The following is a 17,044-nucleotide window of genomic DNA, read 5'->3' on the forward strand; positions in this document are numbered from 1 at the left end:
CATTCTCTTGCATTTTTGAAAAAAGAAAAAAAAAACATTTGTTTTCGAACACCTAAATAACTGAAAATATTCACATATTATGTTTTCGACAGGATTGTGGAATATAACAGACTTGTAACAGAGGCAGGGTCAGGTATGAACAACTTCTAACCATGTTTAACTGTTTTACCATCACGTGTAATATGTATATTTGGTTTTTGTGTGTGTGTTAATGCTACTATAAAGAAATTTGAACAAGCAAGCTACTTGAGATACTGATAAGTGTGATAGGATAGGTTAATTATGCATCTCCAATCACTCATTATGGACCGTTTACTCACATAGTGGAAACATTTAGTTTTAACTCAGTGGAACAATATCAAAGTATTTTTTTATCTGACAGAAATAAACTGCCACCATGAGTACGGACGCGGAGATGGCCTTATATGGCAAGGCTGCCATTTACCTTCGTAAGCCAGAGAAGGAGAGGATTGAGGCTCAAACTGCACCATTCGACGCCAAAAGCGCCTGCTATGTGGCTGATGCTAAAGAGCTGTACTTGAAGGCAAAGATCCTTAAGAAAGAAGGTGGCAAAGTCACCGTCAATGTCTTGATCAACAATGAGGTTGGTACAGTTAGGTCACATTCAAATGGGTGTTAATTGTGATCCCTTCTAATCGTGACGGATTTCCTGTTGTAGGAGAGGACAGTTAAAGAGGATGACGTCTCTCCAATGAACCCTCCCAAGTATGACAAAATTGAGGACATGGCCATGATGACCCATCTCAATGAAGCCTCTGTGCTGTATAATCTCAAAGAGCGTTATGCAGCATGGATGATCTACGTAAGACAAACTCACTAAAGAGTAAACAGAAACATTGAGAGTCACTGTAGTTGAAGGGAATATTAAACCCTATTAACTTAAAATGTCTATTATTTCTTTCAGACCTACTCTGGGTTGTTCTGTGCAACTGTGAACCCCTACAAGTGGCTCCCAGTGTACGACTCTGAAGTAGTCTCTGCCTACAGAGGCAAGAAGCGTATGGAGGCTCCACCCCACATCTTCTCTGTCTCTGACAACGCTTATCAGTTCATGCTTTGTGGTATGTCCTGAAGATGAAAGAATTTGTTCATACAGAATTTGGTGGTTTTGGCTGACATACAGAGTGAATATCTCCATTTCTTAATTTTAACAGATAGGGAAAACCAGTCTGTCCTGATCACGTAAGTCTCACATTCATTGACTTTATTCATATTAACTGAACATCCTGATCAAATACTAACAAGTCTGTGTCTATACCCAGAGGAGAATCTGGTGCTGGAAAGACTGTGAACACGAAACGTGTCATCCAGTACTTTGCCACCATCTCTGTTGGCGGAGGAGGAGATAAAAAGAAGGAACAAAGCCACTACAAGGTGTGTTATGACACACGTTATGACTAAAAATACAGAATACTTACAGGTGAAAATCTTTTTCTAATGTCATTTCTTTAAAACTGGATTATAGGGCTCACTGGAGGATCAGATCATTGCAGCCAATCCCCTGCTGGAGGCTTATGGTAATGCCAAAACTGTGAGGAATGACAACTCTTCACGTTTCGTAAGTATGGAATTGTTTCTCCATGTTGTTCAACAATTCCCATGTGGATGGACTTTTAACGATTCCTTTGTTCCAAACAGGGTAAATTCATCAGAATTCATTTTGGCACAACCGGCAAACTGGCTAGTGCTGATATTGAGACATGTAAGTAGTTTTCATGTAATAATGAAGGTGAATCCATTTAACAGTCTTAAAGGAGCTAAACATGAGACTAATGAACAAAATTTACAGATCTGCTGGAGAAGTCTAGAGTGACATTCCAGCTTCCTGATGAGAGAGGCTACCACATCTTCTACCAGATGATGACAGCCCACAAACCTGAGCTGCTTGGTAAGAAGGCTGAGTTCTTGCCGTGTCAAATGGAATCTCAGTCATCCTATAAAACAACGTGTTGACCATTTTACCCTTTTTGATTCTTAGATCTGGCACTCATCACAACCAACCCCTATGACTTCCCCATGTGCAGCATGGGTCAGATCACTGTGGCCAGCATTGATGACAAAGTTGAGCTGGAAGCCACTGATGTGAGTGATCTTCTTCATTCAAACATCAGTTATTTTGTGGAAGTTAAATGATTATATTTCATGTGGATTGTTCTTTTCAACAGAATGCCATCGATATCCTGGGCTTCACCAATGAGGAGAAGCTGAGCATCTACAGGATGACTGGTGCTGTTCTTCACCATGGTAACATGAAGTTCAAGCAGAAGCAGCGTGAGGAGCAGGCTGAGCCAGATGGCAATGAAGGTGAGAAAGACATGTGGGATATCTGCTCTGAATATTTGCAACCGCATGAGTATATGTTCATAACAGAAAATCACTGTGTCATTCTGTATGCATTTACTATAAATGTTTACTATAAAATGTTTTTAGAGGCCGACAAGGTTGGTTACTTGTTGGGTCTGAACTCCGCTGACATGCTGAAGGCTCTGTGCTATCCCAGAGTGAAGGTCGGAAATGAGTTTGTCACCAAGGGACAGACAGTGCCTCAGGTAAACATGAGCAATTCATATCAATAATGCCATTATTTAGTCAAATGTTACTGTTGCTACTTCCATATAGATAAAACATTAAAGTTTAGTAGATAACAGGAATGTCACTTTTCCCTTTACTCGTACTTATTACTTTTCCACTGAACACTGAGTGCATTCATTACAAATCAACTGCCATCAGAGATGCTTTTTTTAATAGAGAATATATATAATGTGAATCTTACAAGCCTAGAAGCAGGTTCGGTGATCTTGCTGTTTACAAAACAGTTAGCCGACATTCATCAAGTCATGGTCTTATTTTACTTTAGGTAATGAACGCTGTCCCTGCCCTGGCCAAGTCAATCTATGAGAGGATGTTCTTGTGGATGGTCATCCGTATCAACCAGATGTTGGACACTAAGCAGCAAAGAAACTACTTCATTGGTGTCCTGGACATTGCTGGCTTTGAAATATTTGATGTAGGCCTTATTCCTCGAATTCAACATCCAATTATTTTCATGACAGTGGGTCTTCTTACTAAAATTAATGATTTGTCCACAGTACAACACCTTGGAGCAGCTGTGCATCAACTTCACCAATGAGAAACTGCAGCAGTTCTTCAACCACACCATGTTTGTCCTGGAGCAAGAGGAGTACAAGAAGGAGGGTATTGTCTGGGAGTTCATTGACTTTGGTATGGACTTGGCTGCCTGCATTGAGCTGATTGAAAAGGTATACTTTAAGCTCATAATTCTATATTGTGAAGGTATTACTACAGCGTGACAGAGGGGTACTGTTGATTCATGACACACCTTATCTCTTTCTGCTTTTCAAGCCCATGGGCATCTTCTCCATCCTTGAAGAGGAGTGCATGTTCCCCAAAGCTACTGACACTTCCTTCAAGAACAAGCTGTATGACCAGCATCTTGGCAAGAACAAAGCCTTTGAGAAGCCAAAGCCTGCAAAGGGCAAGGTTGAGGCCCACTTCTCCCTGGTGCACTATGCTGGTACTGTGGATTACAACATCGCTGGTTGGCTGGACAAGAACAAGGACCCACTGAACGAGTCTGTCCTGGGGCTGTACCAGAAGTCCTCATGCAAACTGCTGGCTCTTCTCTATCCTCCTGCTGCCCCTGAGGGTATGATTTTTGATAACGTAAAACGCACTTGGAAGATTCTACTTACTTTACATTTTTGTGTGTGTTCAATGCAAATTTGAAGTCTCATATTCTAACACAAAGTTTCCAATTGATATCACATTCTGAAATACAGAGGCTGGCAAGAAGGGAGGCAAGAAGAAGGGTGGCTCTATGCAGACTGTGTCTTCACAGTTCAGGGTAAGGTTTGAAAAATACATTAAAAGTCTTTTGATGCTCACATCCATTTTTCTTGGATTTGATGACAAAAATTCTCTACTTTGTACATACAACAGGAGAACTTGGGCAAGCTGATGACAAACTTGAGGAGCACCCATCCTCACTTTGTGCGCTGCCTGATTCCCAATGAGTCCAAGACTCCAGGTACGAAAGATATATTCTTTTATCGTTGGTGTGTACTGGTTTGATTCATTTCATATTGTTTTTTATTGCACTAACGGAGATAATCTGATTCTACAGGTCTGATGGAGAACTTCCTGGTCATCCACCAGCTCAGGTGTAACGGTGTGCTGGAGGGTATCAGAATCTGCAGGAAAGGTTTCCCCAGCAGAATCCTCTACGCTGACTTCAAGCAGAGGTACAATTTCTATTTTTATTACACTTCTGTTCTTGAAAAACTATAAAAATGACATGATAACCGAGACCATCAACTCTCTCATAAAAGATACAAGGTATTGAATGCCAGCGTCATCCCTGAGGGACAGTTCATTGACAACAAGAAGGCCTCAGAGAAGCTGCTTGGATCAATTGATGTTAATCATGATGAGTACAGATTCGGACACACCAAGGTAAATTTTTCAATGAATATTTTGTTACAAAGGATAATATGTCAAAATCCCTTTTTTTTTTCTTTTAGCATCAATCTATTTTACTGAAAAGTTAGATGGGGAATAGGAGGGACAGCAAATGAAAAGATGTGGAGGGTGCTAAAAGGCTGGGCTTCAAAATCTAAATAAATTGAAACAAACATTTCTCAATGGTCCAGCCAGGAACAGTTTCCTTTCAAACAGTGACAAGAATTCAGCACAACTGCATGCATCTCTGAAAATGTTTTCTTGATTGATTGTGTAAGTTCTCTGAGTCTTTTTGTTGTTTACTATATATAGCAGACATAAGATGTTTCAATACTTTGTTTGTTCAGGTGTTCTTCAAGGCTGGTCTTCTGGGTGTCCTTGAGGAGATGAGAGATGAAAAGCTGGCAGCTTTGGTCACAATGACTCAGGCTCTCTGCCGTGCTTACCTCATGAGGAGGGAGTTTGTCAAGATGACAGCGAGGAGGCATGTGGAAAACAGAAAACTATGAACATTCAGTCATGATCAAGTCCATTTGTCTATAACAGAAACTTTGTATCCACAGGGATGCCATCTATACCATCCAGTACAACGTGCGCTCATTCATGAATGTGAAACACTGGCCATGGATGAAGGTGTACTACAAGATCAAGCCTCTCCTGAAGAGTGCTGAGACTGAGAAGGAGCTGCAAAATATGAAGGAGAACTATGAGAAGATGACAAACGACTTGGCTACTGCCTTGGCCAAGAAGAAGGAACTGGAGGAGAAGATGGTGTCTCTTCTGCAGGAGAAGAACGATCTGCAGCTGCAAGTTGCATCTGTGAGTAGAAATCAATCAGGAGCTGTACTTTTTTATGGTGTTTGTGGAATGTTAATGTGCAAATCTACTTTTTCAAATGTAAACTAGGAAGGAGAGAATCTGTCAGATGCTGAGGAGAGATGTGAGGGACTTATCAAGAGCAAGATTCAGTTGGAGGCCAAACTCAAAGAGACAACTGAGAGACTGGAGGATGAAGAGGAAATCAATGCTGAGCTTACTGCCAAGAAGAGAAAGCTGGAGGATGAATGCTCTGAGCTCAAAAAGGATATTGATGACCTGGAGCTTACCCTGGCCAAAGTGGAAAAGGAGAAACATGCCACAGAGAACAAGGTTTGGACATTTTTAACTGCTGGTGCAGATCAGATAGAACAGAGTGCCATCAAGTGATAACAACATCTTTCTTGGACATGTAGGTGAAGAACCTGACTGAGGAGATGGCCTCTCAGGATGAGAGCATTGCTAAACTGACAAAGGAGAAGAAAGCCCTTCAGGAGGCTCATCAGCAGACTCTGGATGACCTGCAGGCTGAGGAAGACAAAGTCAACACTCTCACCAAAGCCAAGACCAAGCTTGAGCAGCAAGTTGATGATGTAAGTTTCTAAAGTTTCCTGGATTGGCAAAACAAGATTCTTATTGAACCTGATAACAACAATCCCACATCATTTTTCAGCTTGAGGGTTCTCTGGAGCAAGAGAAAAAGCTTCGCATGGACCTTGAGAGAGCCAAGAGAAAGCTGGAGGGTGATCTGAAACTGGCCCAGGAATCCATCATGGATCTGGAAAATGACAAGCAGCAGTCTGATGAGAAAATTAAGAAGTAAGAGTAGATTTTTTTCTTCAAACTCCAGTGTGGTTCTCGACATGTATGAATTCTCACAATGCACATTCATATTTTCATAGGAAGGACTTCGAAATCAGCCAGCTCCTCAGCAAGATTGAGGATGAGCAGTCAATGGGCGCTCAGCTTCAGAAGAAGATCAAGGAGCTTCAGGTGACCAATTAATTGTGTTGAATCACACAGTACTCTGTATTGAAAGTTCAAAGATTACTGAAGGACAATATATCCACATCCAACAGGCCCGAATTGAGGAGCTGGAAGAGGAGATCGAGGCTGAGCGTGCTGCTCGTGCCAAGGTTGAGAAGCAGAGGGCCGACCTGTCCAGAGAACTCGAGGAGATCAGTGAGAGGTTGGAGGAGGCTGGCGGCGCCACTGCAGCTCAGATTGAGATGAACAAGAAGCGTGAAGCTGAGTTCCAGAAGCTCCGTCGTGACCTTGAGGAGTCTACTCTGCAGCATGAAGCCACTGCTGCAGCTCTGCGCAAGAAGCAGGCTGACAGCGTTGCTGAGCTGGGAGAACAGATCGACAACCTGCAGCGTGTCAAGCAGAAGCTTGAGAAAGAAAAGAGTGAATACAAGATGGAGATCGATGACCTCTCCAGCAACATGGAGGCTGTTGCTAAAGCAAAGGTACACAACGCATTCATTTGTACTTATTAAATCAAATAAATTAAAGGGTTAGTTCGCCATTTTGCACATTAAGCCCTGTTTTTAGGTAGTCTGGGGTGAATTATAGACGTTCTGATCACAATTTGGACATTTGGTGCTGAACGGAGCATTTAGGTATCCACTGCTGCAGCCCCCCCACCTTTGCATTGAGTCAATGACCACTCAAGCAAACAATCATAAAACGGCATTAAACTTTCGTTTGAAAAGACATGGAACTCACCGTGTGGTCAGTGGTGGACAGCGATAAATTGACCCGAAAATCGCAGCGAAATGTGCCTTCTAACAGTTGTTTTAGCATTTGGTGGACCTATTTTTCCGGACACCGTTGAATAGCAGCAGCAAGACATCCAGCGACATACAGCGCGCGGAGTAATACTAGTCAAACCAATACAAATCAATGAAGACGGACAATAATGGTAATATAACTTCTCTGGAAGCGTATTTCGCGGTGATTTTTGAGCCAACGTATCGCTGTCCACCACAGACCACACGGCAGTGTTTCCCACATATAGACTAATTCGTGGCGGTGCGCCACAGATTAAACACCGGCCGCCACATATTGCGTTTCGTTATTATTATTTTTTTTAACGCTATTTAAAAAATACTCGTATTCGTTAAGCTGCATTTCCTTTCCCTGCACTACCTCCGTCTCTCTGTCCCTCGCGTCTCTCTCGCATAGCCTACACACACACACATTCCCTCCCCTCCGTGCTTCCCTGGAAGCGTGGGAGCTTGCTAGCTTCAGCGTCGCGTAGATTAGCTCAACCGAAAGAATTCACGAAAGGTTGGTATCAGGTGCACCTTTATAAAATCACACATTAAAAAGTCCTATGAAAATATTTTATATTTTGAATACAATGTTGTCCCGTCCCGTCCCATAGCAAACAAGCGATTACGCCTTCTTTATAAAGTTAAGTAGTCAAAAGTTTGCCGTAAAAAAAAAAAAATGTAGTTGGGTTGTCGAGGTCAAAACACTAGCAGCTGTGAATCAAATAAAGTAGTTTTTTTAAACTCTTACACTGAATGTTTGCTGCTTCAATCCAGATGAGTATTGAAAAATATTTTCCGCGATTGAAAGAGAGACGTGCGTGTTGAGGATGAGGACCAGCCTGAACCGGAGGTATCAGTCTGAAACAGCTGAACAGTCCGACCAGTGTAATTAGCTATGTTATTCATTTGTTTACAATGAAGATGTCAATATCTGCAGAAAAGCCGCACCTGTGTCACCCACCGTGACACAGGTGTCACACATCCTTACGTCCCCCATCATTTTCCTTGATGGAGAAATTATCCAGGTTCTTAACTCCCAATGTGACATATATGTCACATTACAGATCTCTGACAGTGGGGGGGGTGGTATTTTGGAAAAAAATTCTGAAATGGGTTCTATGTGGTCTATTTAGTCTGTGTTATAACCCCCTTAATAAAGTTTTGTGTGACCAATTATTAACGAAGGAATTATTTTGAAGAATTTTAATTTTTTACACCCAACCAACACCCCCCCCCCCCGGCCCACCACCACACATTGCCTTCACATCTGTGGGAAACACTGCACGGTGAGTTTCATGTCTCTGCAAACGAAAGTTTAATGCCGTTTTATGATTGTTTGCTTGAGTGGTCATTGACTCAATGCAAAGGTGGGGGGGCTGCAGCAGTGGATACCTAAATGCTCCGTTCAGCACCAAATGTCCAAATTGTGATCAGAACATCTCTAACTCGTCCCAGAATACCCCCAAACAGGGCTTAATGTGCAAAATGGCGAACTAACACTTTAAGACATGTATAGGTAAAATCTGACTGATTCCATTTCTGTCCTCCACATTAGGGTAATCTTGAAAAGATGTGCCGTACTCTTGAGGACCAACTTAGCGAAATTAAGACCAAGTCTGAGGAGAATGTTCGTCAGCTCAATGACTTGGGTGGACAGAAAGCTCGTCTCCTCACAGAAAATGGTATGCACCAGACAATATTTCACTGCAGACAGCTTCAATGTATGACCACGAAAATGTACAAAAACTAATCTCTGATGACCATTTTCACACAAGGTGAGTTCAGCCGCCAGATTGAGGAGAAAGAGGCCCTCGTCTCTCAGCTGACTAGAGGCAAACAAGCCTTCACACAGCAGATTGAGGAGCTGAAGAGGCAGGTTGAGGAGGAGGTCAAGGTAAGACACATTTAAGTGTGTATTGCTCTCACTTGTTTGTCATTTAGAAATGTTACTAATTCATTTTCATGTTTCAACCAGGCTAAGAATGCTCTTGCCCATGGACTGCAATCAGCCCGCCATGACTGTGATCTGCTGAGGGAGCAGTTTGAGGAAGAGCAGGAGGCCAAGGCTGAGCTTCAGCGTGGTATGTCCAAGGCCAACAGTGAGGTGGCTCAGTGGAGAACTAAATATGAAACTGATGCTATCCAGCGCACTGAGGAGCTTGAGGAATCCAAGTGAGTAACTTTCAAATAAAACAATAGCTTTTAGTTTAAAACATCTTGCCAACTTCAGTATGCTTTTAACAAATCTATACACTTTTTCAAATTTGTGAATTAAGAGTATGACATTCAAACAATAACAGCAATGTTTTTTCTTAAGCCATAAACTATGTAATTCTTTATAAACTAACTGATACGTATATCCACTCAAAGATCAATCTTGCTATTCTTCATTCAAGGAAAAAGCTGGCCCAGCGTCTTCAGGAGGCTGAGGAACAGATTGAGGCTGTGAACTCTAAGTGTGCTTCCCTGGAGAAGACCAAACAGAGGCTCCAGAGTGAAGTGGAGGACCTCATGATTGATGTGGAGAGAGCTAATGGGCTCGCTGCCAATCTTGACAAGAAGCAGAGGAACTTTGACAAGGTAGCATCAATGACCTTGGCCGACAAAGACATAAACCCATTCATTCATTTATCAATGTATTGTATGAACTGTATCAATAAATAACTCAAGTGTACAAATTGTTTTTATCTAGGTATTGGCAGAGTGGAAGCAGAAGTATGAGGAGGGTCAGGCAGAGCTTGAGGGAGCTCAGAAAGAGGCTCGTACTATGAGCACTGAACTGTTCAAGATGAAGAACTCCTATGAGGAAGCCCTGGATCAGCTGGAGACAATGAAGCGTGAAAACAAGAACCTGCAACGTGAGTTCTGACCAGATTGTGTCTTCTCATTGTGTTATTATGATTATATTTTTTTTACATGTAAACTAAAAACTATTCAAACATATCTTTGCAGAGGAGATCTCAGATCTGACTGAACAGATTGGTGAGACTGGCAAGAGCATCCATGAGCTGGAGAAGTCCAAGAAGCAGGTGGAGACAGAGAAGTCTGAGATCCAGACAGCTCTTGAGGAGGCTGAGGTAAATTTTTTGTGCGAGTTCTTCTTAAAAGAAATGTCCAGTTCTGAAAACACCCTCTGTAAAATCTTTGCGAACAGAGTAAATACTTTTGTTTTTGATATCGTTAGGGAACTCTGGAGCATGAGGAGTCTAAGATCCTGCGTGTCCAGCTGGAGCTCAACCAGATTAAGGGTGAGGTGGACAGGAAGCTTGCAGAGAAAGATGAGGAGATGGAGCAGATCAAGAGGAACAGCCAGAGGATTGCTGACTCCATGCAGAGCACTCTGGATGCTGAGGTCAGGAGCAGGAACGATGCCCTGAGGATCAAGAAGAAGATGGAGGGAGACCTGAATGAGATGGAGATTCAGCTGAGCCATGCCAATCGCCAGGCTGCTGAGTCCCAGAAACAGCTGAGGAATGTGCAGGCACAGCTCAAGGTATTGTCAGACACAGAGCCGTGGCAGGGACCTAGATGACATTTTGGTTATTATGGGACTTAAATGTTGTTGTTGTTTTTTTTTCAGGATGCTCAACTGCACCTTGATGATGCTGTCAGAGCCCAGGAAGACATTAAGGAACAAGCTGCTATGGTGGAGCGCAGGAACGGTCTGATGGTGGCTGAAATTGAGGAACTCAGAGCTGCTCTGGAACAGACAGAGAGGAGCCGCAAAGTCGCTGAGCAGGAACTGGTGGACGCCAGCGAGCGTGTTGGACTCCTGCACTCTCAGGTAAAAAAATTGGACAACTTCTCTGAAATTTCACAAATCTAAACCATTCAGTCAGGCAAAAAATAACTTGGCTAAATCTGATCTTTTAGAACACAAGTCTTCTGAACACCAAGAAGAAGCTTGAGTCTGACCTGGTTCAGGTCCAGGGTGAAGTAGATGATAGTGTTCAGGAAGCAAGAAATGCCGAGGACAAGGCCAAGAAGGCCATCACTGATGTAAGTTTAAATTCAATTTGTTTTCCTTTAAACTGCTATTAAGCTTTGAAAACATTTCATCCATAAATGTTATTTTCTAGGCTGCTATGATGGCTGAGGAGTTAAAGAAGGAGCAGGACACTAGTGCTCACCTGGAAAGGATGAAGAAGAACCTCGAGGTTGCCGTTAAGGACCTGCAGCACCGTCTGGATGAGGCTGAGAACCTGGCCATGAAGGGTGGCAAGAAGCAGCTCCAGAAGCTTGAGTCTCGGGTAAGAGGATTATGTTGAGATTTCTGAGGTGGAACAAATCTATACAAAAACTCACAGATTCTAATTCACACATTTTTTTTTTCATTTTCTGAAGGTTCGTGAGCTGGAGTCAGAGGTTGAGGCTGAGCAGAGACGTGGTGTTGATGCTGTTAAGGGTGTCCGCAAATATGAGAGGAGAGTGAAGGAGCTCACCTATCAGGTAACCACATTACAATCACATTAACACTGAACACAAACAGTACATATTATTCTAATTCCATCCTTGTCTTTACAAAAAATGAAACATTTAAATTCACATTTTCCATTACAGACTGAGGAGGACAAGAAAAACGTTGCCAGGCTGCAGGATCTGGTTGATAAGCTGCAGCTCAAAGTGAAGGCCTATAAGAGGCAGTCTGAGGAGGCGGTAAGGAAAAAAAGTTGTCTTCATACGACTACTTGATGTATTGCATATGTTGTCGGTCTTCAATTCCTCTACAACGTTAAGCATTTTATTCTGTTGTGTATTCCAGGAGGAGCAGGCCAATGCTCATCTGTCCAAGTGCAGGAAGATCCAGCATGAGCTGGAGGAGGCAGAGGAGCGTGCTGACATTGCAGAGTCTCAGGTCAACAAGCTGAGGGCAAAGAGCCGTGACTCTGGCAAGGTAAATATGTACACACCTTAAGCTTTAGATGAACACTAAATCATGACAGAAAATATTACTATTCCTGTCTCTTGTTTCATATTTTTGACTAAAAACAACATTTCAGTGTGAATCCAGAGTACAAGTTAAATAACAGTCATGTTTATTACATTTTTTTTTTCTTACAGGGAAAAGATTCAGCTGAGTAAAGCTCTCCAGAAGATGGTCCGTTTCTGATCATACAATATGATTATAAATGTACCACAATAAAATATTTTCTTGACCTTTAATTTGTTCGCTGTGATATTTTGATTGCACTGTGTTGTTTAAAAGTATTAAAATTAGACAAAACTTGTTGCTTATATACATGTACAGGCAATTTTAAAGCCAATACAAAGCAAATATATAAACATAATGCAGTTGTAACATTTCGTGATATAGAATACTAACAAGCACTGCTTTATCTGCAAACATTCAAATGGATATACCAGGAAGGAAGGAATTATGAAGGTCTGCGACCACTTTAGAAGTTTCAAGAAATTCATTGAAGAAAAAAAAAAAGCCTGATGTCTGAGAAACCCCCATAAAACAATTTTACAGACCAATCACAGCCCCCTGATGTGGCATTAGCATTCCCCTAATGTTGCATCCTCTCTTTGGCTACCTAAAAACTGCTTAAGCGGGGCTTGAGGAACACAAAACAAATTTGATGGGATCTGATGTCATCTGTGGAAAGCAAGCCAAACCTAAAAAGATGATGCCCAATAACCGACGTGGCCCAAAGGACCGACTGTCAATGTCCTCATAACTGACACTACTGGACATCCACAGATGCTTTTTGTCAACATACTGATTGGTCAAAGCTTTTTCAGCAGAAAAAAGGGAGCCTACGGTTTAGGCAAGTCATTGTAATGTTATGGCTGATTTGTGTAAATCACCAAGTGCACCTGTTTATCTTTTTGTTACACATGTTTAGACACCTGACTTCAAAAGGTCTTACAAATAAAATTAAAAATAAATCAAATTCACAAGGTCAAGACAACTGTTGTGTCACAGCATACAGTGGGTGAAAAAAAACATTCACCTCTTGGTGTTTTTCCTATTTCTTGGCCTGAAATGTAAACTAATTTTTTGGATGATTTTATGTAGAAAATCTACAAAAATAGTCTAAATTGGTAAAGTGAAATTAGAAAAAAAAAGTTTTTGCACACATGTGTATTCCCCACCCCACTGTCAGTACTGTAGAATCACTATTTGCATCAATTACAACTGCAAGTCTCTTTGGGTGTCTCCATGGACTTTAAACCACTAGGGTTTTTTTCCTTCTTCAAAGCAACACTGCTTCAACTCCTTTAAATTGGATGGGTACAGCAATCTGTAAGTCATGCCACAGATTCTCGGCTGGATTGAGATCTGGGTTTTAGCTAGGCCATTCCAACATACTTAAAGCTTTTCCCCCTTCAACCACATGAGTGTTGTTTTAGACCTTAGGGTCATTGTCTTACTGGAGGGTGAACCTCCCTCTCAGGATCAATCAGTATTTAGCACCATCCAGGATTCCCACAGTAGAGATGCGCGGATGACGTATTTTCCCATCCGCAACCGCTGCAAAAAATATATATCCGCCCGCTATCCATTTGCACAAACATTTTTTCACCGATTTTCAAAACCGAACCCGCCCGCCATCCGCCGATAGGTGTAGGTCTATTGAAGGTGCCTTGGCTATTTGTGTCGGCTTTTTCAAACAGCGTAGTTCATTATATCTGGTCAATAAGTCCGCCTACTACTATGGATAATAGTGCTGTCAAAATCACTACCAAGTGCTAAATTGAACACCTTTAAGACACACAGCCGTCACAAGCAATTGAATTCCTTCCAAGGCATTCACACTATCACTAGTTACAGGTTAGCATACCCTACGTCTCCCCACTTGTATGTGAAACATTAATACAGAATATAACTATATATAGTTCTACATTTTGGATTAACCGATCTATTTCCAAGCATCACACGACCCTTCTATCACCTTGAAAATGTGCATTCCACTGTCGTTTTGACATGTCTGCATTGAAATACTATCTGCAGCTATATTTCACACTCCATCAAGAAAAAAGTAAAACATGATGAGCACGGGCACACCGTTTTGAGTGTACGAATTTTTTTAAAGAATCTAGACAACAAAGTCCGTCTACATAGCACGATAAATCCATCCTTTAGCGCAAATGTTCCCAACCTACTTCAGAGAATGTAAAACAACTTCAAAGCACATAGTCTAAGCCCAAATCAACATGCCACGGCGGGCAAAATGAATAACCAGATGGCCTATCTTAAAACGCTGTCTTGATCACAGGATTCTTGCAATTATTCCACTTTAATCCACACGGTTTAACGCACCCAACACTGCTAGCAAGCAACGTAGAACTAGGGTCCTATGTGCTAACTGTAGGCCATGAATGGCCTTAGTAACGGACACAAACAAACGAGAAGACCTACGCAGGAAATCTAAAACGTGGTTTTGTTTTATACTGTTTGTAATGTATGTTTTCGTTCGTTACCTTTGGAAAATTATGTTTTTTGTTTTATACTGTTTGTAATGTATGTTTTCGTTCGTTACCTTTGGAAAATTATGTTTTTGTTTTTTTTTTGGTGCTTCAACCCGCCCGAATTTAATTAAAATACGATTTTTCGGCGTGTCATCCGCCCGATCCGCGGTTCATCCGCGGGCTCCGCGGATTCAACCGCCAACCGCGCATCTCTATCCCACAGTTCTGAGCCCAGTGTCTCAGCCCATACCAGTGACAAAAATATCCACAGCATGATGTTGCCACCACCGTGCCTCACTGTGGAGATTGTATTCTCGAAGCGATGAGAGCTGTTTGTTTTGTGCCAAACGTGATTATTTCAGCCTTTATATAGCCCCTTTCACATTGAGGAATAACCCGCGTTTAATCCGCGAATTTAGCGTGTCTGCTGTTGCGTTCACACTGCCGACCCGGGCTGCCGCGTCAACTCGCCTCGCCTTTCGACCCGCGTCGGACCCTAGTCTTTTTGCCGAGCCGAGTTTGGTGTGAACGCAATTGACGAGGGTCAGACGTGGGCGTGACGTGAGGAGTTTAAAAGACAGAATGGACAGCTGATTCAGAACAACAGCGACAGGTGAGGACAAGTTTCACTCTGTTTTACATCCAATTCGAGACATTTTTGAAGATGGCCAACTGGGGAGACAAGGAGGTCCGCGAGCTCCTCAGCCTCCGAGCAGAGGACGTTATTTACCGCCACATTTCGGGGACTATAGTGCTCTTGTATTCTCCGCATATGTTCTTCGGCGGCATCCCACGTTGTAACCATCCACACCCCGTAAAATAACATCTCCATGAACTGCATATACAATTGCAAAAACGAGTCCTCAAGGTGTATTTAACCCTACTTCTGACGCATGGCTTGTGCCTACGTCATTGTACACGCCCAGCATTTTATGTGTTTCGTGTGACGCTCTGCCACTAGGCAACGCCCCCTGAACTCGGCTTCAGGCGACACAGGTCACCAACACGCCAAGCGTTCACATTGCTCGACGCGGGTCGAAGATGCAATTTGGACCCGCTAAGGTAGCGGGTCGCAGTGTGAAAGGGGCTATTGTCTCCCACATGCATTTAGGTGAACTTGTCTGTAAGCAAAGGCTTTCTTCTGGGCACTCTTTCGTAGAGCTCTGTGGGGTGTACATTTTGGATTGATGGATTTTAAGGTGCTTCGTAGGATTTTCAAAGTTTCAGTTTTTTTTAAACCTTTCCCTGATTTGTACTTCTCCACAACTTTGTCACTGACCTGTTTGGAGAGCTTCTTGGTCTTTATGGTGTCCCTTGTTTGGTGGGGCTCCAAGGTAACAATCTTGAACAAGGACAGGAATCGGCTAATTACCACTGAAGTAGTGAGACAATCTGGCGAAGACTGGTTGCGCCTGCATTTCCTTAAGAGGGTGTCCTGATGAAGACAGATGAGAGCAACAGGTGGGAAAGGAGGAGCAATCCAGACTCCGCCTGCTCAGCCCTAAGAAACCAAAACAACACCACAGCCAAGCATGATCGTGACAAATGTTTCAATGTTGGTCCTGTGAATAAATTCTTCGTAAGAGGCTGTAAAGGTGAGTCTGACTCCAATTTTCTCCACAACAATAATAAGATAAAATGATATAGTCTATTCATTTGTGGATTATTTGAAATATGGGAAAATGTATTTGAGCTTGCTCTAGAAGTAGCAATTACATTACAACTACACGCATACAGCTACTATGTTTAATTTCGAGAGAGGATATTTTTCTCACAATCAACTTACCTCATAATAAGTTCTTATAACGTCAGAAATCTAATCTATTCAGTTCAGTAAAATATTTTGTTGAAAACATGTCACATCAATCATCAAGAACTAATGTTATAATATATCAAATCATGAAATTGATTATTTATGGAGCTTGTACTTAATTCTCAGTTTAATCTCCCTCATCATAACTGAACCATTTATTAATATTTTGGTCGACACTTGTAGTCTCTCATATTCTTCTGTCCTTCGAGGCCCTTTTCTGACAAAAATTCACTTCAACGGTAAAATATTGTTGTGCATATTTAGATAATTTGACCGTAATGTCCCTTTAAAAAGCTAGTTCTTTGTAAGAATTTCGACGGTTTCGGCTAGACTTACACATAAACCGTTTTTCCATGCATATATGTACACAGAATTGATGCGATATGGTATCTGTTAGCTTTCACTGCCGTTACGCTAGCTTACCTGAGCTAGCAAGCTGAAAATAGAATCAACGGAAAAATATCTTTGGGGTTGAATTCATAATTGATTTTCAATTCATTTTGTTATTCATAATTAAAGCAAAACAGTCTTATAGTCAAAATAAAAGGAACAGTAACTTTAAGAAAGACTTTACTTATCAACGCAACTTACTTACATTTTACACATCTTTTAGAAAAATCTTCGAAGAAAATATGAAAAAAAAAGTTTCGACCGTTAACCGTCAATTCTGTAACTGGTGCGCATGCGTTCAAGAGATGTCACTCAACTGTCGGCAAGTGGA

General features: G+C 41.9%; 1 protein-coding gene across 1 annotated transcript; it reads left to right on the forward strand.

Moving 5' to 3' along the window:
- The first annotated feature begins 386 nt into the window (after nucleotides 1-386).
- LOC142384905 (myosin heavy chain, fast skeletal muscle-like) lies at nucleotides 387-12,009 on the forward strand. The gene is made up of 38 exons (XM_075471210.1): nucleotides 387-604; nucleotides 683-823; nucleotides 926-1,082; nucleotides 1,176-1,203; nucleotides 1,284-1,395; nucleotides 1,487-1,579; nucleotides 1,660-1,723; nucleotides 1,811-1,909; nucleotides 2,000-2,103; nucleotides 2,187-2,325; nucleotides 2,452-2,570; nucleotides 2,879-3,028; nucleotides 3,111-3,281; nucleotides 3,385-3,688; nucleotides 3,822-3,886; nucleotides 3,982-4,069; nucleotides 4,166-4,283; nucleotides 4,371-4,494; nucleotides 4,848-4,984; nucleotides 5,064-5,319; nucleotides 5,407-5,649; nucleotides 5,733-5,909; nucleotides 5,990-6,135; nucleotides 6,219-6,309; nucleotides 6,396-6,785; nucleotides 8,650-8,776; nucleotides 8,870-8,988; nucleotides 9,070-9,266; nucleotides 9,491-9,674; nucleotides 9,787-9,952; nucleotides 10,047-10,171; nucleotides 10,279-10,587; nucleotides 10,675-10,878; nucleotides 10,968-11,093; nucleotides 11,174-11,344; nucleotides 11,439-11,543; nucleotides 11,655-11,750; nucleotides 11,857-12,009. Exons 1-38 carry the CDS (start codon nucleotides 398-400, stop codon nucleotides 12,007-12,009), a joined length of 5,805 nt encoding a protein of 1,934 aa, XP_075327325.1. The 5' UTR covers nucleotides 387-397.
- The last annotated feature ends 5,035 nt before the right edge of the window (nucleotides 12,010-17,044 follow it).

This window comes from Odontesthes bonariensis, chromosome 7, assembly GCF_027942865.1.
Source record: "Odontesthes bonariensis isolate fOdoBon6 chromosome 7, fOdoBon6.hap1, whole genome shotgun sequence".
Taxonomy (NCBI): domain Eukaryota; kingdom Metazoa; phylum Chordata; class Actinopteri; order Atheriniformes; family Atherinopsidae; genus Odontesthes; species Odontesthes bonariensis.